The sequence below is a fragment of the Dipodomys ordii genome, unplaced genomic scaffold, assembly GCF_000151885.1.
Source record: "Dipodomys ordii isolate 6190 unplaced genomic scaffold, Dord_2.0 Scaffold2, whole genome shotgun sequence".
NCBI classification, from domain to species: Eukaryota; Metazoa; Chordata; class Mammalia; order Rodentia; family Heteromyidae; genus Dipodomys; species Dipodomys ordii.
The window spans coordinates 9,669,002-9,692,452 of record NW_012267218.1 but is presented as its reverse complement, the minus strand read 5'-3'; the positions used below and the strand labels follow the sequence as shown (position 1 = coordinate 9,692,452).

Below are 23,451 nucleotides of genomic sequence, written 5' to 3'. Positions count from 1 at the left end.
CTCTACCATTGAGCCACCTTCCCAGCCCTAAGTTATTATTTTTAAAGCCATCTTCATCCGTTCTATAGGAATGGCCAAAAACAAGACTGTATTTTAACAAAGGTGGAGATTTTTGTCACTTATGAATGATAAAGGGAGAGAAGTGGAAAAAAGCTGGGGAATACAGGGGATGGCAATAATGATGGACTGAGAAAATAAGCTGGGCTCTCAATTAGCTACCAAAAAAGCCAGACAAGGAGCTGTGTTGACTTAAGTGGTAGAATGCTAGCCTTGAGCACAAAAGTTCAGGGACAATGCTCAGGCCCTGAGTTCATGCCCCAGGAAAGGTACACACACAGACACACAGACACAGACACACACACTCACACACACACAAAAAAAAAAAAAAAGGAAGAAAAGAATGAGGGGAATGTTTGGACCCCACATTGGGTTTAAGGAACCCAAACAGAATGGCAAACAAGGAAAGAAGGCATCACGTCAGAAGGTAGTGGTTGAACAACAGGATGCTCTAACTGGGAATCAAAGGTGATTAAGGTTATGGATAATGAAAAGGCAAGAGTGAATACTATGACCTTTGAAAGTAAGAAGATCCTGGATTATCGATGTGGAAATCACAAAGCATGATATAAATAAAGGAGTGTCTGTAACAGAGAAGCAGTGAGCCAGAACTAAAATCTCCAATGCAAAAGGAGGTGATTGCAAAAGAGCAGCTGCAGTTTTATCTGGAGGCATATATTTCAAAGGAGCTGGAATTCGTAGGAAAGTGGTCTAAAAGTAGCAAAAAGGAACAAAATTACATATCCTTCCTCTAGACCCTATACTGTGCCGAAGAATATGGAAGAAAAAAATACTACTTAGGGCAGAGGAAAAGCTATAAAGGCAAAGGAAGATCCCATCTCAGGGGAGCTCTGGGTGTGAGAGCACTTCTGCTCAGTTACACCCAAATCTCAGCCCCAGGCTCACCATCTGAAATGTAAGGATGACATCACTGCCACTGCCAGAGAGCCAGTACATAATAGTCACGTGCAATGACCCACATTTTGTTTAGCTACTTTCAAATTGTCATTATATTTTCAGTATTTACCTTCCTGTTGTAATTGAGCCAAGAAAAGTGCAAGGTATGTATCTGATATTAGTTCTGGACCCGTCAAGAGAGAATTCAAGTTAAACCACTGTAAAACAAAAACAAAAACAAGTCAGAAATTTAAGCAAATATATTTGAATATATATAATAAAGAGCTTTCACATGTTAAGAATAGAGCTACTCGGGAGGTGAAAACAGTAGGATGATGGTGGCACACACCTGCAATTTCAGCTACTCAGAAGGTGAAGCTAGGGAGATCATGGTCAGAGGCCAGCTCAAGCAAAAGCGTGAGACCCTATCTGAAAAACAAATTAAAAGCAAAAGGACTTGGGCATGGCTCAAGTGGTAGAGCACTTGCCTAGCAAGCATGAAGCCCTGAGTTTAATCCCCTGTCCCACCAAAAAAAAAAAAAAAGGAAAAAAAAAGAAAGAAAAAAGAAAAGAGGATAATCCTCCTAACTACTCAGGAGGCTGAGATCTGAGGACCACAGTTTAAAGCCAGCCCAAGCAGGAAAGTCTGTGAGACTCTTATCTCCAATTAATCACTAAAAAGCTAGAAGTGAAGCCATGGCTCAAGGGGTACAGAATAATAATAATAATTAAAAAAAAGCAAGCAAGGGACAGTTTTTAGGCCCTGAGTTGAAGACTTAGGACACACACACACACACGCACGCACGCACCACACAAAAAAGCCCATTGAAATGCAGGAAGAGTGTCTAAACAATGGCAATGGCAAAATGAAAGTTTCCAAAGTACTTGCATAACATCATTTTTAAAAACTGAAGTTCAATGCTAGAGGTTTATCACGAGGTTTTTTTTTGTTGTTGTTTTTTAAGGTTTCCTTTTAGCCAGGGGTGGGGTATACCTGGCACAAAGTCATCTGTCCATGACCAGACAGACATATTTGTTCCTTGTTGGCAGCCTGTGCCTGTTTGCTTATAATGATAATTTTGTATGGCCACTGGCAGGAAAAAATTTCACCTTCAAGCCCCACAACCAACAAAAAAAAAGTTATAAATTTTAAATCCTCCCCAAGTACAATAACTGTTAGTACCTCTAAATGTCTTTATTGAAAGTATCATTAACTCTTTCTCCAAACTGTCCATCCAATTGGTATGGGAAAAAGGACCACTACATACTTTTCTGGCTACTAGTGATGTTAGTTAAAACACTGCAATTGTGAGAATGTCAGGTACCCAGAAGAGACCAGGATAATCACCAGTTTACTTCCGTAAGACCACTGAAGAGCACCACATGGCGATAAACAGCACTGAGCCACCATCTGACAGCTATCCTCATAACCACAGACACAGTTTCCAAAGTTATTGTCAACATGGGGAGCAATTATTTTCCCTAGATTTTCATACCACCTGTAATACTTTTTTCACAGAAACAAGCTAAAGTGCAAAATACCCTTTTAACAAATATAAATCCAGAACAAAGGTAAACAAAGCAAAATTTGACATCCGTCCTTATCAAAGATCAATTCACTCAAAATGTGGATATCAATTTTGAAGAGCTAAACATTTAAAAGTTTCAAAGTACAACATGTAAGTTTCTCAACAAGTCAATACAAAGGAATGTATGAAATCAAAATCTTCAGACCTTAAAAATCCAGTGGTCAGGGGCTGGGAATGTAGCTTAGTGGTAGAGTGCTTGCCTAGTATGCATGAAGTCCTGAGTTTGATCCCCAAGGACCACCTAAACAGAAAAAGCCAGAAGTGGTGCTGTGGCTCCTGTGGTAGAGTGCTAGCCTTCAGCAAAAGAAGCTCAGGGACAGTGCCCAGGCCCTGAGTTCAAGCCGTAGGACTGGCAAAAATAAATGAAAAAATTCAATAAATAAATGAAAAAATTCATTGAATTTTTTTTAGGAAATTGGATCACAGTTTCTTAAAGCCAGAGTGGTTAAATAATCTAGGTTATCTTCTGCCTTGTCATTTGTCACTTCGGCTGACTCTAATCTGGTTTCTATAAGCCATCTCCTTACAGTCTTAGCTCCTCTGAAGACTTCCAAGAAAAAACTGGATTTTGGTGCAGGGATAAAGGACAGGACTTTGCTAACCAATAGTCCCAAGCAATAATCACATAAGATAATATTACTTCCAGGTGGCTGCCAGTGACTTAAAAGATAACAACATGGTTTTTAATTTTTGAATTCTTTTTTACTGATTTCACTTAATGTATTCTTGATTTTATTTTCTTTTTTGCTTTTTATTTGATTTACTAGAGCAGTTTTGTTGGGACATAACTGACATGCAATATACCACACATATTTCAAGTATACAGTCTGAAATATTTTAACATTTGTATACACCCATGAATTTGTGAATACATTCACCACAGCCTGGAAACCTTGGTGCCCCTCTGTAGGCCTGCGCTTCATTTCTCCTCATTGTCCTTATCCCTTCACAGCCAGTCAATCTGCTTCCTTGTTATATAAGTTAGTTTCATTCGTTGGACTTTTAAGTAAATGGAACCATATGGCAGGCAGGACTTTGTGTCTGGCTCCATTCAATATAATTACCCTGAGACTGACCCAGGTTATTCTGTGTCAACAATTCATTCCTTTTTATTGTACAAGCTGGTTTCCAATAACCTTCTACTGAAGATGTACAATTCTAGTAAAAAGACTTTATTCAATTACAAAAAAAAAAAGCTTGCTCAAGACATATTCCGTGGTTTATACTACATGTATTCCATGTAGATGTACAGCATTTTTGGAATGATGTGAGTAATCTTTTTATATAAACACAAACATAGTTGATTGTTTCCACGTATGCCTGATGAAGCTTCTGTGATGGCACTATACTAAATACACACTTGTAATTGTGATCACTGACAAAGCACACTCATCACAAAAAAAATTCACTTCAATGTGACCATAGCTGAACTGTCTTATCAAATTTTTATTATGGCACAAGTTATAGATGGCTTCCACAAAGGTATCTGTCAGAAAACTGACATTATAGCTCTCTTCTGATAATTATCTTTTAAAATAGCAAAATTCTATCTGCCCATATTGACGCTAGCCTATAGACATAGCTCAGTGGTAGAGTGTGTGTTTAGCATATGAGACCCTGGGTTCTATCCTCAGCACCAGAGATAAAACACATGAATGAATCCATGCCAACACACCACTGATCAGTTTCATTTTAAAGGTACTAATCCTTACATTTTAGTTTCAAGTAGAATATACAGAATGGGAAAAAAGATGAGAAAGGTGGAAAAATATTACCTGTTTTCCTAATTTTCTAACTGTAAACCAGTGTTCTTTATAATTGCATATAAATGATCTTTCATTTCTAGAAAAAAAATACACAATATTAAGTTGGAATATTATGAGTTCATATTCATTTATTGTGTCTACTAGCAAGTATTACACAAATTTTTTGATAATGGTTAAGTACCATTGATTTTTTTATTTTAAGAGAAAACACACATAGCCAAGGCTCTGGAAGCTCATCTCTATAATCCTAGCTACTCAGAAAGCTGAGATCTGAGAACAGAAGTTTGAAGCCATTTCAGGTAGACAAATTCAGGAGACTCTTATCTCCAATTAACCAGCAAAAAGCTAGAAGTGGAGGTATGGCTCAAATAGAACAGCACCAGCTGTGAGTGAAAAATCCCAGAAAGAGTGTCAGGTCCTGAGTATAAGCCCTGGTACAACACTGTAACTGTATAAAGCTCTCTGCACAGTTTAGTGATACTGTGTCAAATGACAGCCACCCATACCACTGAGAAATCAGTTCTGTGCTGCCACAAATAGTGGGAGTTAGGAAGTGTTGCCCATAGATGCTCAGAAAACACACCAAAGAGATGAAATAGGAAAGTCAGAAAGAATGAACAGCCAACATCAAAACAAAAGCATTGAAACTTTACTTGTTCTTCATTCAGAAATTATAGCTTTAAAAAAATCAAACTTCAAAAAGAAATATAGAAAAAGCAAAAAAAAAAAAAAAACTTAAAAAAAAATCTTACATAGGATCAATCCTGAGCCTCTGATACTCTGGACTGTTGAACAGGATTAGTTCTAAACCCCAGACTTTCAAGGCATTGCTTATAACCTGTTAAAGAAAAAAACAAAACAAAAAAGCAACTTTTCATGAGCTAAAAACAACTTTTCAATCCAAACTGAAGTACAGCCATATTAATTGTATATACAATTATACGTCATGTGTGAATTGACATAAAAAGCTATGGTTCTAAAAGTATATCTACAAAGTTAAATCACTAAATCCATAATTGACCCAAGTGTGCTTGAAAGAATGCTATTTATACCAGGTTTCCAAGACTTCCCAGAAAACACAATTCCTAGATAAAATTGATTTTAAAAATCTACATGTCAACTGCAGATTTACTATTTACAATGCCAGTAATGACATGGCAAGTAAAAAACAAGTTCTCCCTGAGGATTTAAATGGAAGATTCCATCCACTTCAGAATTGTATAATTATAAGCTGTTAATCTGTAGAAGAAAAGGCAAACCCAATTATTTTAAACTGTGTAAATGACAGGGAAATTTGTAAAAATTCACTACCCTCCAGACAAGCCAATAAAGAAAGCAAAGCAAACCAGCTACAAGCACAGACAAAATGTAAAGGAGAGGTTATGGCAAACAGAAACTTCTACCAAGAGCAACACCATACATATAGAACATGACAAGAGCTGGGTCAACTCTGGTCTCTGATCTCAAGCCAGCTGCAGTGGCCCTCACCACTGACCAACACCGTGAAGCACTGAGAGGTACTGCTGGGAATGACAAGTCTAGGAGGGGAGACAGTGTAATGTCAGCAAAGACACACAGGTACAGAAGTGAGGTCTACAAGGGAGGTACTAAAAAAAGTGTGGGTACACCCCAGACTGTTAGAATCAAAGATCCACACATAAAGAATATCCCAATATATAAATAACTGCCTAACATGTGAGTGACTGCCTAACATGTACAAGTCCTGTAAAAGTAAATAAATTAATAAACAACCAGCCTGGGAGCCAGTGGCTATCATCCCATGCCTATCATCTGAGCTACTTAGAAGCTGAGACTGTGATTACAGTTTGAAGGCAGTCTAGGCCAAACAGTTCATGAGACTCCATCTCCAATTAACTAGCAAAATGCTGAACTAGAGGTGTGGCGCAAGTGGTAGAGTATCAGCTATAAGCAAGAAAGCCAAGCAAGAGCTCAAGGCTTGTCTAAGTTCAAATCTCAGTAACAGTAGCAAAACAACATCAAAACAACAACAACAGAATCAAAAGGGAACTAGAGGGGCTGGAGGTATGGATTAGTGGTAGAGTACATGGGATGTCTAGCATGTGTGAGGTCCTGGAGTTGATCCCTAGCACAGACACATAAAAAGCTGTATCTTATAAAAACCCTTCTAGGCTGATGTAAATGAAAAGTAATGATTTACCTGACAGATAGTAAGCTTGAAACCCTGTAACATTACTAGAATATTACTAGCAGCTTCCAGATACAAATTAAATATTCACTCTCACAAGTAATTTTTACAAGTCCTACACTAAAATGAAAATCCAACAGTCCTAATGCCCCTGCTTATCTGTATCTAAATCTAGTAAAATTGTGCACTCTGTACAAAGCTTCTGGGAGGAACTCCTCAAAATCACATGCATAATAATTATAGCGACTATAAACTAAGTTTAACCAGTGCTTGGCACACAAAGAAGACTTAGTACATGCTGGTGAATACTTACTTGAATGGAGAAAAAGCCACTGTCATCCATGTTTCCAGAAGGCTGCTGTTCATTTTGATGGGTAATGGGAGACGAGGAAGGATAAAAGCTATCATTAGTGTCTATTATTTAAAATACCATGGTATGCATTCTCATTTACAAAGCCAAAAGTAGAGTTCTAATTAACGTCCCTCTAGGAAGAATAGCCCTCTTCTTCTAAATAGCATGCACGGTTTTTAAACAACACAATCAGTACCTGTAGAAAGGAGCGATAGTCTTCACTGGTTACTCCACCTTCTGCCATTCTTATCCTCTCTTCCTCATCCAGCTGATGGGCGATTGAAGATAACTCCACAGGGCTAAAATATTCTCCTTGCAATAGATTATTCAGGCAATGCTGTGCACAAAGGGAGCCCTCTTGCTAGTATTGCCAAAAGAAAAACATTCAAGTGTGATTAAGCAGTTGTGGATGGTATCTTCTAAAATAGTGGACCATTCATTATTAAATATAGTCAAGCCTGCAGAGGCAAACCTGATTACCATTTGGTACATGCATCTGTACTTGCCAACATTAAACAGTTCTACTATTAGTGAATCTACAACTACTGAACTACTGTCTCTGATCAAAAATATAATGATTCATAGTAAATGGACTTCATTTCCCAAATCTCATTTATTACTAGAAAGAAACAGTGCTATAAAAACCATTTAGTGGGCTGGGAAGGTGGCTCAGTGGTAGAGCACTTGCCTTGCATGCCTGAGGCCCTGGGTTAGATTCCTCAGCAGCACATAAGCAAAAAAGAAAAAAGCCAGAAGTGGCGCTGTGGTTCAAGTGGTAGAGCACTAGCCTTGAGCTGAAGAGCTGAGGAACAGCGCCCAGACCCAGAGTTCAGGCCCCATGACCGGACCCCCCCCAAAAAACAACAACAACAAAAAACCATTTAGCCTTTCTAATTTTAAGTACCTAAAATAAATTCATCTTTGGAGATCCCAGGGGAAATTATTAATGCTGAGGGGGAGTTTCAGTCGCTAGAACATTGCTTCTTTTAACAAGCTCATCTCAATTATCTGGTCTCAATGCTTGTTCCTGGGAATTTCGCATTTCAAAGAGCTAATACAGATGAGAAAAATTGCATCCCATGTTACATTTGTGGCTCTAAAGCTGAGGTTCTTTCTCTTTGGTGAACTCGGCAGATTCTGGAGAGTACAGCACACAGAACAGTCCCAAACTGACCCCAAGCTCACTCCTGTACAGCCAGCAAGAGGGACTTGCATCCAAACTCAGTTCCCCAGGGGATAGCTGGCTTCCTCCCCATGCAGGCCAGGCACCAACTTTCCACAGGCTCAGGGGCTTCTGGTGATGGGCAGCTGGCTTTCACATACAACCGGCACCTCGAATCCAAATCCAGACTGCCAGGCACTGAGCAGCTTGCCACCTTCCTCCTCCCAACTATTGCTTTCCCATACTGTAGGGAAAGAAGGGAGCGTCATGGGTGGACGGGACCCCTTCCTGGAACCACAGATCCTTGGACAATGGAGGATGGGAGAACATTTCCTTCTGTTAACTCTGGCTTTTACATTCTCTCCCCAGTCAAGTCTACTTCTTCATGCAACCTGTCCACATCATGCAATCTGTTCTGCGCAATGGGAGATAAAAGACGGTGGGCCCAAAGAGCACACCTTGCTAAATAAGTATTATTCTTCATCAATTTCCTAGAAACAAAATGCTGTTGTTGAAACAGATGTGGGGTACAGGTATGTCAATGGGATAAAAAGGTAACATTGAGCCAGGCACTGGTGACTCACGCCTCTAATCCTAGCTACTCAGGAGGCTGAGATCTGAGGATGGCAGTTCAAAGCCAGCCTGGGCAGGAAAGTCCATGAGACTCTTTTCTCCAATTAACCACTGGAAAACTGGAAGTGGTGCTGTGGCCCAAGTGGTAGAGTGCTAGCCTTGAGCTGAGGGACAGTGCCCAGGCCCAGAGTTCAAGCCCCTTGACCGACCAAAAAAACAAAAAAACTCAAGAAAGTATACATCATTGCCAGGCAGTGGTGGCTCATGCCTGTAATCCTAGCTACTCAGGAGGCTGAGATCTGAGGATCATGGTTCAAAGCCAGACAGGGCAGGAAATTCCATGAGACTGTTCGCTCCAATAAACCACCAGAAACCTGGAAGTGGTGCTGTGGCTAAGTGGTAAAGCACTTCCTCTAAGCTGAAGAGCTCAGGGACAGTGCCCAGGCCCAGAGTTCAAGCTCCACGACTGACCCACCCCCCCCCAAAAAAAAAGTCCTTACAAAAATTCAACAACAGGGGCTGGGAAGGTGGCTCAGTGGTAGAGTGCTTGCATTGCATGCATGAGGCCTGGGTTTGATTCCTCAGCACCACATAAGCAGAAAAAGCTGGAAGTGGTGCTGTGGCTCAAGTGGTAGAGCGCTAGCCTTGAGCTGAAGAGCTGAGGGACAGTGCCCAGGCCCAGAGTTCAGGCACCATGACTGGCAAAAAAAAAAAAAAAAGATTCAAGAACATGTAACCAGAATCAACAGCATTAGATTTTCTCTGGAGGAAGAGTTAGCACCTGAAGAAGGGTGCAACAAGGCTTTCAGATGTAGCTCTTATAATAAATGTGCTATATTTAATTTTGTAATATTTTTTAAAAATCAGACAATATGGTAAGCACACTGGTAGCTGATGCTTGTAATAGCTACTCAGGAAGCTAACTTGGAGGACTGATGTTCAAAAAGCCAGCCCAGGCAGAAAAGACCACGAGACTCAGTTTTCAATCAACCAGCAAATTCTGGTCTAGAGGCCCGGCTCAAGCGGTATAGCACCAGCTGTTAGAAAACCCTTAGCAAATGGCTCAAGTGGTAAAGCGCTAGCCTTGAGCTGAAGAGCTGAGGGACAGTGCCCAGGCCCAGAGTTCAGACCGCATGACCGTACCCCCCCACAAAAAAAAAAGGAAAAAGAAAAAAAAGAAAACGCTTAGCAAGAGTGTGAGGCCTTAGTTCAAGCCCTGGTACCAGCACCAGAAAAAATATCAATCAGGGCTGGGAAGGTGGCTCAGTGGTAAAGTGCTTGCCTTGCATGCTCAAGGCCCTGGGTTCCATTCCTCAGCACCACATAAGCAAAAAGAAAAAAGCAGGAAGTGGCGCTGTGGCTCAAGTGGTAGAGCGCTAGCCTTGAGCTGAAGAGCTGAGGGACAGCGCCCAGGCCCAGAGTTCAGGCCCCACGACTGGACCCCCAAAAAAAAAAACAAAAAAAAAAGAAAAAATATCAATCAATAAATCAATCAGCCAGAATTTAAGAAAAGGTTTGTGTTAAAATATAGGTATTCACACATCAAGTGCTACCTACTATGATTATCAGACTGGGTTTTCTGGCAACACTGGCAATAAATTTTACTGTCCCGCTGTTAGATTAAATACCTCAGTTCGAAGCTAATGAACTATGGTCACTGTATCTAGTATCATGTCAAAATAGGAATATCCAAATATTTGAGAAAACATTCTTACTAAAGACTTAGCTTTAAATTATAGGATATAAGCCCTTGAAATCCAACCCTGTTCAATACAAATAAGACTATATTACTAGAAGAAATATAAAAATTTGCACTCTTGACATAATTTAATAAATGGCAAGAGCCAATTGTTCAGTCCAATTTAAAAATCATTTTGTCACAAGATAAAATTCTACATGAATGAAAACTGTACAATGCTCTACCTACGATTATCCCTTTTTCTACTTTATTCTCCCCTCTCCTGCTCTCTCTGCCCTCTTCAAGATTTCACCCAGTGAGCCATGTGCCAGTAGCTCGCAGTTGTAATCCTAGTTACTGGGGAAGCTGAGATCTGAGGATCATGGTTCAAAGCCAGCCCAGGCAGGAGAATCTGTGACAACAGATTCTAGAAGTGGAGCTGTGGCTCAAATGGAAGAGCACTAACCTTGAGCAGAAAAAGCTCAGGGACGGCTAGCTCCCAGGCCCTGAATTCAAGCCCAAGGCCCAGCACCAAAGGGGTGGAAAAAAAAAAAAAAAGATTTCACCCAGTTGAAGAGCAACCAGCTCTCTTCAAGTTAATGTTCAGTGGTATCGAAATTCCATTATTTCTGGCCTAGACAAACAATTTCCACTTCTAACAAAACATTTTATAAAACCACAAAAGGGAACTGAAACCAAGTCACCACCCTGCAACTAGTTCCAATACCCCAGAGGTACACTACATATAGCAGAAACCAGGCAGAACCTAAAGGTGTTCTCAGAAATGAGCTAGTTTGTAATAAGTCGAGTGGAACTAGAGAGGTCACCGGTCCTCAAGTCATTTCATAATGATGGAGAAGATGCCTTGGTCTCCACCTCATACTTAAGTGCTTTCCTATGCCTCAGATTTTTTTTTTTCTGTTTGGTTTTGGTGCCAGGGATTGAACCCAAGTTCATGTGCATGTGTTGTACTACTGAACTATACCCCCAGCCTTCTCCCACTTTTTAATATGGGGCTAGCAAGCAGAAAAGTCTATGTAAGGCATCAGCCATTATTTCTGCATTCCTGCCTGCCACGTGTCTCCTACACACACCAGCTTTCAGGTAGACCTGTTGTCTCCTTACACTGTAGAGGGAGAGTACCAGCACAGAGGCAAACTTGTCTGTCTTGGATCACATTGGCAGAAATTGGGATTCAAAGGCAGGCAGATGTTTCAAAGTCTAGCTATTACCACCTCCTCAAGTCAATTACTTGGAATTTGGCTTTTCCTAAACCCCAAGCATACTGAAGATGTCTAGAAGCTAGCAGTCACCAACAGGCATAGGATGTCCCAAAATCAATATCCAACATTTTTAAAAATCTTTTCACAGTTCACATTACATTAAAAGCACCAAGTCCAAAGACACAGTGCACCAAGAGTAGTTAGTCATGGAAGTGGTCACAGAAACCACAGAAAACAGGCACCAGACCAAGAATGTCAGTGCTCACAAAACCAAACAGATACTAGGCAGTTAGTATTAGGGTTTAAGTCAGGAATTAGTAAAGCCCAACCTCTGTACCAAATTCAACTTTCCCAATGGCTAAAAATGTTTCTTTTTTTAAATATATTTAGACAATTGGAGGAACCCCCCCACACACACCCAAATGAGAATTAGATAGATGTATAAGAACTGCAAAGCCTTCAAGCACTTCTAGAAAAGTTGTTTACTAGCAAAGAATACCACATACAGCTTAGATACTCAAGAAACTTATTTTTCAGGGTGCAGAGCCTCCTAAGCAGGAATCTACCACTTGATCCACACCCCTAGGATCTCCCTGTGACTATAATCCTCCTACCTGAACTACCATTCTTGGTTCCTTACGTATGCTGAAAATTAACAGTGACTTTTTGTGTGCTGGACCTGGGCCTGAACTCAGAGCCTGGGCACTGTCACTGAGCTTTTTTGCTAAAAGTGCTCTACCAGTTGAGCCATAGCTGCATTTCCAGATTTTTCTTTTTGGTGCTTAGTTGGAGATAAAGACTTTCACAGACTTTTCTTGTCCAGGCTGGCTTTGAACTGTGATCTTCCTATCTCAGCCTCCTGAGTTGCAGGCTTAGAGTTATGAAGCACCATGTGAGAGTCACTTCCTTTGGTAAGTAGACTTTCATTAAGCTAGCACCTTGCTTTTTATATTTTGGTTCAGTAAGTTATCTTCTGCTGTCCAGAAGAATTACAATGAATACTGTTGAAAATACAGTGTATAAATCTCATGAAGTTGTATAGAATGTGTTCAGTTTTCCACAATGGAATGCTGAGTCTATATCAAAGCCTTTGAGAATTAGAAATACACACACACACACACACACACACACACACAGAGTTGGGAACAAGTGGCTCATGTTTACAATTCTAGCTATTCAGGAGGCTGAAATCTAAGTATCAAAGTTGGCCCTGGTAGACAAATCCATGAGACCCATTTACAAATAACCAACAAAAAGTAAAAAGTGGAAGCCTGGCTCAAATGGTAGGGTGCCAGCAGTGAGCATGAAAGGCCCAGCAAGGGTGCTTCAAGTCCTAATACTGGCACATACTCAGAAAGAAATGTGATTCACTTACAGACACACATCAGCTGTGGCACAAACCTGTAATCCCAACACTTAGGAGTCAGGCTGATTGCCAATTCCAGGCCACCATGGACTAGATACCTTGTCAATTAATAAATCAAATCCCAAACGTTCTGAAACACCTTCTTAAAAGCACTTCATTTCTCCAGGTACTGTGCTACCTACGTCCTGTAATCCCAGCTGAGACAAGAGAATCAAGAGTTTGTTGCCAGTCTGGGCTACATAGTATAACCCTATCTGACCTCCCCAACATCAAAGGAAAAAAAAAAATCACAGAACTTATTTAGCAATTTATTTGGATTTACATTACACATATATACTGTGCTCCTTTTGTCTTTGTGTTTTTAAATATCTTGGATAAATGCTCTTTCATAAGTACTTAACTAAACAAAAACTCTTTGCTTTGATTAAGTAATAGCCTCGTCTAAACTTTATGAAAACTATTAGGAAATCAGATACCATATGCAAAAGCCATCTTGAGGAAGATTTCACTCACACCCAAATGGCAGGATGATTGTACTTGATTCCAGACCAGTTTCTCAAGATGCCATCAACGGTGGTATCTCTGAGTGTGTGGTCAGGGAAGTCCGTAACAGGTGAGGTCGATCACAACTACACATTATTCCAGTCCATTCCTAACTACAGAAAAAGCAAAGCTGGCTTCCCGATCGCGAAAAGATGTCAATCCCCAAACCAAACACACATCTCCTCTCCCCGCCCCCCCCCGGAACCCCCGATAAGACCAACGCTCATGACGACGTCCCAGCTTTGGGGGCGCCCGGGGAAAGTTTCCCACTGCACTTCCTAGATGCCAGGCCCTAGGAGGGGCGAGCCGAGGTCTCCGCCCTCGGGAGGGACAGGAACCGGGGTGGAAGATCAGGCACCACATCCCCAAAGATCTGAGTGCGTGGGAGATTCCATTATAGAACTGAGGGGCCCAGAAAGAAAAGTTGATTCTACCCCGGGTCGGACGGGCCCCGGGGCGGAGGAGCCGGGAAGGCTCCGGGGAGGGCGACTCCAACCAAGACCCGAGGGAAGCGGGGAGGACTCGGCAGTCCCCCCGCCCCACGCCCGCGCGAGCCCCCCGGGCGCCGCCTCCGACACGCCCCCGGGCCGACCAGACCTCCGGACACCAGCAGCACGGCCAAGGCTGCGAGCCGAGGCGTCGGGGAAGGTCCCCCGCCCGAGGAGGGTGGCGCCCCTCGCCCGGCAAGGACCAGATCCGGGAGCCTCGGGCCCCACCCCACGCTCCGTGGACAGCGATCGGCACCCCACGCCCGTCACCGCGCCGCGGAAGGGCCCCCGCCGAACGCGGACACTTACTTTCTCGTGGAAGATGGACTCCATATTTATTTGTCTGGAGCCAACGGCCCCCCGTGCCGAAGCAGCCCCTCAGCTCCGCCCCCGGCCGGCCCGCCCCGCCCACGTGCTTCGCACAGGCCAATCGTGCCTGAGGAAGTGAGTCACGTGGTGCGAAGAGCGCGTGAATGCCTGGAAAGGGTTGAAGGGGGCGGGGTGGGAAATCAATGCGGAGGCACGTGACCGTAGTGTGCGCCTCCCTGGCCTGTTACCGGGCTACGTGCGTGGTGCTGCAGTGCCACCTGCCGTCCGGAGGAGCTTTCTTCCGCCTTCCACCCAGTGCCATACATTCTTTGGTTTCTAGGGGAGTGCATGAGGATCAACCAGCTAGGTTCTATGTTCTTTTTTCCTTTCAGCATTACATTCTGCTTATCTATACGTAATTTGTGTGTGTGTGTGTGTCCGTCCGTCTTGAGGCTTGAACTTGGGGCCTGGGCACTATCCCTGAGCTTTTTTGCTCAAGACCAGCCCTCCCCCACAGAAGCCATAGCTCTACTTTGTTTGGTGGTGGTTAATCCCAGGTAAATCTTATGGACTTTCCTGCCAGGGCCAGCTTTGAGCTGTGATCCTCAGATCTAAGCTTCCTGAGAAGCTAGGATTACAGGCATGAGCCACGGTGCCCAATTACATGCATTTAACATCGTCTTTGTCCTCCCCCACGGAGAACCCCATTAGAGGAAATGCCATTACTGCATCCTCCCAATACCTCAAACTTGTGTTAAAATATTTAGGACTTTTTCTGCAGTAAAAATTTTTTTTTTTTTACCTAAGGCTTTAGTATAAACTAGGCAGTCTTGTAAATGCTACATACTAACCAATTTAATGTACCAATCATTAATGGGTTCATTTTCCTATTATACATACTAGGAAATTCAGGTTCCAGTGTCAAGGCCTGATATTAAGTTGCATTGTAGGCCCAGCACAGTGGCTCACACCTGCAATCCTAATTACTCAGTAGACTGAAATTTAAAGATAATTTGAAGTCAGCCCAGGCAGCAAAGACTGAGACTCTTATCTCCAACAAACTACCACAAAAAGCCAGAACTGGAGCTCTGACTGAAGTGGTAAAGTGCTAGTCATGAACAAAAGAAGTTCAGGACAACACTCAGGCCCTGAGTTAAAGCCTCAGGACTAGCACCAAAAAGAAAAAGAAAAGTTGAATTATGAGCTGGGCACTGGTGGCTCAGGCCTGTAAGCCTCACTACTCAGGGCACTGAGCTCTGGAGGACTGCAGCTTGAATCTAACCTGGGCAGAAAAGTCGAAAAAACTCCCATCTCCAATTAACTAGCACAAAACTGTGCTGGAGGAATGGCTTAAATGATAAAGTGCCAGAAAAGTAATTGTGAGCCTGTTGAGTTGAAACCCCAGTACTGGCAGAAAGAAAAGTTGCATTGTGAAGATAAAAATCCAACACTGTTGCCAGGATGTTCTAGCCCTGAAGATGAAGCATCAGGTGGAACTAAAATGTCTGTCTTAGAAGAGGATTTGATGAAGCTCAAGGGTAGGAAACTTGTACATCTTGCACCTTGAAACCATGCTAGCATATACTTTTTGTATGTTTATACTGGTACTAGTAGGGCTGGAACTCAGGGCCTGGAGCTTTGGTTTGGCTTTGTCATTCAAGGCCAGTGCTCTACCCTTTGACCTACACCTCCACTTTGCCTTTTTGCTGGTTAATTGGGACTGTGATCCTCATCTCAGTGTCCTGAGTAGTTGGGATTATAAGCATGAACCACTGGCATTGGACCTACACTGAACTGGGAAAAAAAATGAACGAGGCATGTCTCTGCCCTTATGTGGTTCAGTCTATTGAGGACATGTGTATGGGAGGCTACACAATCTCATAAAGGGTGATCCATACACACACACACACTTATTGGCTATTTTGGAGATTGTAACCTCAGACTTTTCTGCCTGAGCTGGCTTTGAACCTTCATCCTCCAAGACCTCAGCCTCTTGAGTAGTTGGGATTGCAGGTGTGAGCTAAATTTTTTTCTTTTTTTTGTCGGTCGTGGGGCTTGAACTCTGGGCCTGGGCGCTGTCCCTCAGCTCTTCAGCTCAAGGCGAGCACTCTACCACTTGAGCTACAGCGCCACTTCTGGTTTTCTGGTGGTTTATTGGAGATAGGAGTCTCCTGGTCTCTCCTGCCCGGGCTGGCTTTGAATCGCGATCCTCAGATCTCAGCCTCCTGAGTAGCTAGGATTACAGGCGTGAGCCACCAGCGCCCGGCTAAATTTTTCTTGTATACAGAGGGCTTACTTGTTATATCTGCACTGGGGGATATACTAAAGCCACATCTATACCACAGCAGATATTGTAACTTTTTTTTTCCCTGAACAATATCTGAATAAAATAGATAAATGATTTATTAGTATGTGATCCAAAATGAAAAACAGAAAATTAAATATTATAAATTTAACTTCTATATATTCAATCAAATAAATACTCAATAATTAAGTTTACTTGGCACTTGCCTCAATAAAATATAAAAGTGGGGCTGGGAAGGTGGCTCAGTGGTAGAGCGCTTGCCTTGCATGCATGAGACCCTGGGTTCGATTCCTTAGCACCACATAAGCAAAAAGAAAAAAGGTGGAAATGGCGCTGTGGCTCAAGTGGTAGAGTGCTAGCCTTGAGCTGAAGAGCTGAGGGACAGTGCGCAGGCCCAGAGTTCAGGCCCCACGACCGGACCCCCAAAAAATAAAATAAAACATAAAAGTATGTAAAAGATTACTTTGATAAAAAGTACACAAAGAACCACACTTCAAATTCTAATTAAGTAATAAATGGTTTTATTTCTCCCATAATTTTAGAAATGTGAACATTATGTGATTAGCCAGTCTTTACTTCCAAGTGACTTCTTCGTCAGGCCTCAATTCCCTGTGTGACAAGAAAAGAAAGGAACAAAGACTATTTTATGACCTATTAATCTAAATTTTTTGTTGTTGTTGTTGGTCAGGGGGCTGGGGCTTGAACTATGAGCCTGAGCTCTTTTGCTCAAGGCTAGTGCTCTATCACTTAGAGTCTCAGCATCACTTCCTTTTTTCTGTTGGTTAATTGGAGATAAGAGTCTCATGGACTTCCTGTTCAGGATGATTTCAAACTATGATCCTGAAATTTCAGCTTCCTGAGTAGCTAGGATTCCAGGCATGAGCTACGGGCACCTGGCTAATCTAAATTTTTTCCAGGAGTTTTTAACTCCCATTTTCTGCATGGAGAGCAGGAAGTGTTTTCCTCCTTCCCTCCCTCCTTTAATCTTGTTATACAAAAATAAATACTTGCTAACACCCTGAAATAATCTCAACAACCTATGATTATGTGTGGAAAGCGGGACACCTTCATCCATTCTGCAGTAACAGAAATGGTGATGCTGAGACAGGATCTAGATCTCAGAAGGGTAACTTGCTATCTTCTGATCCTGATTATCTTCTCCGCCTAATTGTGATGGCCTGTCAACTAAATTTCCCATGTCACTTCCTAAATTAGATGGGAAAACAACTTTTTGCTTCCATTTTTCCAAGAAGGGCCAACAATCCACTTTAGCAGAAAGCAACTACAGAAGTTGGCCACTGCTTCTGATACACCTTTGATTTATAAAAGGGACCAAAGTAATTTTGGGAGGTAGGTAATCCTTCCTTTCTCCCTGCTTTCTTTCCTTTCTCTTTCTTGTGTCAATACTAGTGAGCTCATGAACTTAGGGCCTGGGTGCTGCTGTTCCTTATCTTTTTTGCTCAAGTCCAGCACTCTCCCACTAGAGGCACAGCTGTGCTTCTGCCTTTTGAGGGAGGTTAACTAGAGATAAGAGTCTCAACTACTTTTCTTCTATCTTGGTTGGTTTTAAACTGTGACCCTCAGATCTCAGCTTCCAGAGTAGTTAAGATCTCACAGGTGTGAGGCTGGGAAGGTGGCTCAGTGGTAGAGTGCTTACTTAGCATGCATGAAGCCCTGGGTTCAATTCCTCAGTACCACATACACAGAAAAAGCCAGAAGTGGTGCTGTGGTTCAAGTGGTAGAGTGCTAGTCTTGAGCAAGTAAAGCTCAGGGACAGCACCCAGACTCTTGAGTTCCAGCCCTAGGACTGGCAAAAAAAAAAAAAAAATCTCACAGGTGTGAGCCACAGCTATTATTTTCGATCAATATTAAAAACACCAGTGGGAATCAATAAGGAACTAACAAAACCCTTAAGCTTCCCTCTATTTAAATGCTAACTTAAGGGAGACCTAAAGGGGTTTATCTAATAATGACCTCTCTTTTGCAATGGAAAGTACTTGGTAACTCTCTGGGCAGATGGATCAGAAGCTGATCTGGGAAAAGGAAGCCCAAGCTCAAGCTCACCTCTGGTCTCTGTGTTTTGGGTGGGCACAGAGAATAATAAGTAACCCATCTGTCTACACAGAACCATGGCCTAAGGGTTGGCTGGGGGTTGCTAGACCTCATGAGCACCTGTGTTCCCTCAGCACGGAAAGAAAGGAAACAAGTAACAGCAGCCATTTTGAGTCCTGGGGAACAGGAAATGTTTCTCCCCCCCTTCCACTTTAATCTTTCATTCTAAATTAAATCTTTAAAACTTAAAAAAAAAATCCAACTGGGCGCTGGTGGCTTACACCTGTAATCCTAGCTACTCAGGAGGCTAAGACTGAGGATTGAGGCTCATAATTTTAAACTTCTCACCTATTTCATTTTTTCCATATAAAAGAACAATCATTTCTAATATGTATGACAGCTGTGTCTTCTGAGTTCTTAGGTTTTCTAGACCTTTGGCCAGCTCATTTCACTTGACTCAAGAACACCTACATATTGTAATTATCCATGCTGCTTAGTCCTGTTGCCCCTTGAGTTTCTTCCAATTTAGACAGATGTACACCTATGGGCCAACATGTTCAACATGTTCCCATGTACAATAGGACCAGGTCCCTGGCCAGTTGCTATCACTCAATTACTGTGGATGCTGAGAACACAGCCATTCTTCCAAACGAGTAGAAGTTACCATTCACTATTACTGCCATTTCTTCTGAGTAGAAGAAATTACTATTTGCTATTATTGCCATTTCCCTGGAGTTAAGTCCTAAGGCTAGAAAAATACCCACATTATTATTATTTTTTTGGGGGGGTCCGGTCATGGGGCCTGAGCTCTGGGCCTGGTCACTGTCCCTCAGCTCTTCAGCTCAAGGCTAGCGCTCTACCACTTGAGCCACAGCGCCACTTCGGGCTTTTTTCTTTTTGCTTATGTGGTGCTGAGGAATTGAACTCAGGGCCTCATGCATGCAAGGCAAGAGCTCTACCACTGAGCCACCTTCCCAGCCCCCCCTTACATTATTTTTGCACATGACATTAAGAATACTAATCAAAGCTGGCCAATTGCTTAAAAAATGCCTGAACTAACCTTCTAAATAACATACTCTTGTTCCGGAAGGCAGTTAGCTTTTCGTCACTCTTTTTGTCTAGATAACATCCAAATAAAAATCCTGAAGGGACAAGTATATGAACCCAATGGTCGCGGACAAGCTGAAGGAAATTCACCATGACTGCTGGAAGGAAAAAAAAAAGAAAGATTATAAACTAAAATATATAATTGCCTTCAAAATTAAAGAGGAATCCTCAGCCTGACAGCACAATAGTGACTATTTCACAATAGGGACACAGAGCCTGGGAAGAGCAAGGGTTAAGGGGGTCTTCAAGGTACAAGAGGACAGGAAGTGGCGCTGTGGCTCAAGTGTAGACTGCTAGCCTCCAGCTGAAGAGCTGGGGGACAGCGCCCAGGCCCAGAGTTTAAGCCTCAGGACCAACAAAAAACAAACAAACAAACAAAAAACCCTGAGGGTGCAAGAGGATAAATGGGTATGATCAATGCACACTGTATCCATGAGAATGTCCTTACCATGTACAATTACTACACTAGCAGTAAAAAATAATGAGGTATCTTCTGAATGGCACATAAAACAGAAAGATGGCAAAAGATATAAGAGAAAAAAGCAGAATAAGCTTCTTTCTTTCTTTCTTTCTTTTTTTTTGGTCTGGTCCTGGGGCCTGAACTCTGGGCCTGCGCACTGTCCCTCAGCTCTTCAGCTCAAGGCTAGCGTTCTACCACTTGAGCCACAGCACCACTTCCGGCTTTTTTCTTTTTGCTTATGTGGTGCTGAGGAATTGAACTTTTTACTCTACTGTCCAAGTATCCAGCAAGTAAACTGGTTTCTTGCTGTCTAAACTTAAGCCAGTCGAAACACTTAATTGAGGTAACTTTAAAGCATTAAACTCTCATTTGGTAGACAATTTGTTTCTGTGTTCGTGTGACCTGAGTTCAGGTTCAGCTAAATTACAATCTTCCATTCTGCTATTTGTTCTTATTAGAGTTGGCAGATTTCTGAAGTGATGTCATAATACAACTGTTAAGACATCATTTTATACTTAGCCAAAAAGTACTTGCTGATTTGCAGCTCAAGTAGTTTTAAACAAGCCCATGGCCACCTGTGGGTTATGCCATTCTGGTCAGCATCCTTGTAAGAGGGCCAGAGGCTATTGATTAGTTTGGTCTGGCCTAGTCTGAGCAGAAAAGATGAGACAAGCCTTTGCTACACACATTACTTAAGCAAGGACAGTAGGACTGGTAAGACAATTCTGTTCCTTTGGTCGTACTCAACCACTATGAAGGAACATCCCTAAGTGGTAAATGACAAATCCTAGTGCTATGTCATACTACAGTTGTATAGTCAGTGGCTTCTGAGAGTAGTGCCCTGAACATCAATTGTTCTATATGATTTCCCGTGAGAAAAGAACCATCTGCTTTAGAGTTATGCCTGGTGGGGTCCCATAAGATTGATGTATATATTATTATCAGTGATCTTTTCTTTTTTGTCAGTCATGGGGCTTGAACTCTGGGCCTGGGCGCTGTCCCTCAGCTCTTCAGCTCAAGGCTAGCGCTCTACCACTTGAGCCACAGCGCCACTTCGGGCTTTTTTCTTTTTGCTTATGTGGTGCTGAGGAATCGAACCCAGGGCCTCAGGCATGCAAGGCAAGCACTCTACCACTGAGCCACCTTCCCAGCCCCAGTGATCTTCTTTATATAAGGACCCATAAGAAAGTTTTGTTTCAGAACCAGGAGCAGCTATATTTCTGAAAAAGTGAATTGAGTTTATCCTTAAGGTTTAAGGAACTGTGTACCCTTTCTTTTTCATGTGAGTGGGGTGGGGGAGGAGAGGGTACTGAGGACTCTTAGCACTCAATTGCATACCCAGCCCCCCTTGTCATGGCTCCTTCCTTGGTCCCTTCCTTCCCCTCCCCATTACTTTTTTTTTTTTTGGTGCTAGTCCTGGGACTTGAACTCAGGGCCTGGGTGCTGTCCCTGATCTTTGTTACTCAAGGTTAGTACTTTACCACTTGAGCCACAGCTCCACTTCTGGCTTTTGGTGCTTAATTGAAGGTAAGTCTCACAGACTTTCTTGCCCTGGCTGGCTTTGAACCGCAATCTTCAGATCTCATAGCCTACTGAGTAGCTAGGATTACAAGTGTGAGCTATCCATGCACATCTCTTCATCTGTTTTAAGGAAAAGTTTCCCTATGTAGACAGGTTAGTCTTGAATTCTGGATCCCTTGTTTTGGCTTGTGAGTGCTAGGATTACAGGGATTTATCATTGGGTTAGCACTTATCTTCTAATATTAAAATAATTATTTATTTCTTGCATAGATATACTTAGTGCTGAATCTTTTGAAACAGACTCTTGCTATTTGTCCAGGCTGTCTTTGAATTTGCCATTCTGTCTCATTCCCCTAAGCAGCAGGTGTTATAGGGATTGGCCATCTTGAAGGGCTAAACCATATCCACTCTCAGGTATGGTTTTTGCATAAGTAACTCATGAAATCCTCACAATACCACTATACATATATTTAATAACATAATGTCCCCAATGCAGGGAGCTCATTTTTTTTCCCCAAACCCAAGGGTAAAGTAACTCACATAGGATAACAGATGTAGTAAGTGGCAGAGTTGAGGTTAGTATCTTGTATTCCCCAAGTAGTCTGGCTACTTGGCTCAAGCTCTTGTACTTCACTGTTTAATAACCTCATTCTCATCTTTCAGAGTTTTTTTTTTGGGGGGGGTTTGGGGGGGTTTGGTCATGGAGGCTGAACTCTGGGCCTGGGTGCTGTCCCTTCCTCAGTTCTTCAGCTCAAGGCTAGGGCCCTACCACTTGAGCCACAGGGCCACTTCTGGCTTTATTCTGCTTATATGGTGATGAGGAATCGAACCCAGGGCCTCATGCATGTGAGGCAAGCACTCTACCACTGAGCCACCTTCCCAGCCCTAGAGTTTTTAAAAAATCTTATTTCCCCTAATATTTTCCTCAATTTTCTTGCCCTTAGCTTCTAAAAAGAAAATAATCTAGTATTAATCTTATTTTGGTAAATCGTTAAGAATTCGTGTTGGAAATGTACATAGCCACTTAAAAAGGTATATATTCCATTGCTTCATTGCACCGGTAGTACTTTTATGTATTTCTCAAAGTTTAAAAAAATAGGACTGGATGCATGAAGAAATCTAACGCTTTGAGGTCTTAAGCACATGTAGGGTTCTGGACAGCACAGGTTATGTTTTCAAAACAAAGCTGAATGCTTATTTTTTTGTGGCAGGGTCAGCTCCAGAAGATTTGATGTTCAAAAGAGATTGAGGATCACCAGCAGACAGATGGCCTAGCCTGGGACGAAGATCTCACATTTGTGCAGAAGCAGCCCTGCTCTGCTTCTGGCTAGGGTTAAGATCCCTGCTATTATCTCCTGTCCTGTCAAGTATGACCAGGGGGCGGCCATTGGGTCACCTCGAAAGGTGCCTTCAGTCAAGCCAGGTTCAGAGCTCTCTTCAAAGCTGCCAGGAGGGACCCGCGAACCCAGTCAACCCTGGACAACCCTATTTACTTCCCTTCCTCCACGCCCACGTCCCCACCTCCTCCTTTCGCTGGGGAGACACGGCCACCTGTCCGTCTGCTACAAGCCACTGCCGAGGGCTTTCCCTGAACCCTCCCCGCTTGCACAATCTCGACCAGCGGCCCCACCGCCATTCAGAGTCCCAAGACCTACCTGCGGCCCGGCCAGGCCCGAGTGCAGATCACGACCAGACGACCAAGGACAGCCGCTTCGGGCGCCAGGATCTGCGCAGGCGGAAGTTGCGACCTCGGGAGGTGCCACTTGTCGTGTCGCCCAGGGGGGTACAGGGAAGGGGCGCCAAAAGATACCACTTATTTCTCCGAAGAGTTGCCTC

At 42.7% G+C, this 23,451-nt stretch overlaps 2 protein-coding genes across 10 annotated transcripts in view; both read right to left on the bottom strand.

The window, feature by feature from the left end:
* Window positions 1-14,271, bottom strand: part of Atxn3 (ataxin 3) — a 34,160-nt gene extending 19,889 nt beyond the window's left edge. For 3 of the 8 annotated variants that reach the window (XM_013016264.1, XM_013016271.1, XM_013016307.1), the window contains exons 1-6: window positions 14,171-14,271; window positions 7,025-7,189; window positions 6,790-6,834; window positions 5,062-5,147; window positions 4,319-4,385; window positions 1,085-1,172 (exon numbers count right to left, since the gene is read on the bottom strand). In XM_013016264.1, coding sequence (XP_012871718.1) covers window positions 1,085-1,172; window positions 4,319-4,385; window positions 5,062-5,147; window positions 6,790-6,834; window positions 7,025-7,189; window positions 14,171-14,194 — 475 coding nt within the window. In that variant the 5' untranslated portion in view covers window positions 14,195-14,271. Of the gene's footprint in view, window positions 1-1,084; window positions 1,173-4,318; window positions 4,386-5,061; window positions 5,148-6,789; window positions 6,835-7,024; window positions 7,190-13,306; window positions 13,487-14,170 lie in introns of all 8 variants that reach the window. The other 5 variants (XM_013016299.1, XM_013016315.1, XM_013016284.1 and 2 more) reach the window with 4 other exon arrangements.
* A 2,696-nt stretch (window positions 14,272-16,967) lies between these two features.
* On the bottom strand, window positions 16,968-23,364 carry Ndufb1 (NADH dehydrogenase (ubiquinone) 1 beta subcomplex, 1, 7kDa). Of its 2 annotated transcripts, none has more exons than XM_013016619.1 (3): window positions 23,271-23,364; window positions 19,588-19,732; window positions 16,968-17,084 (listed from the first exon to the last, which is right to left on the bottom strand). In XM_013016619.1, the coding sequence occupies exons 2-3, from the start codon at window positions 19,725-19,727 to the stop codon at window positions 17,048-17,050; spliced, it is 177 nt and encodes a 58-aa protein (XP_012872073.1). In that variant the 5' UTR covers window positions 19,728-19,732; window positions 23,271-23,364; the 3' UTR covers window positions 16,968-17,047. The 2 variants fall into 2 exon arrangements, with proteins under 2 accessions (XP_012872073.1, XP_012872079.1); XM_013016625.1 differs by having other exon boundaries at window positions 19,588-19,729; window positions 23,271-23,356.
* Window positions 23,365-23,451: the final 87 nt, after the last annotated feature.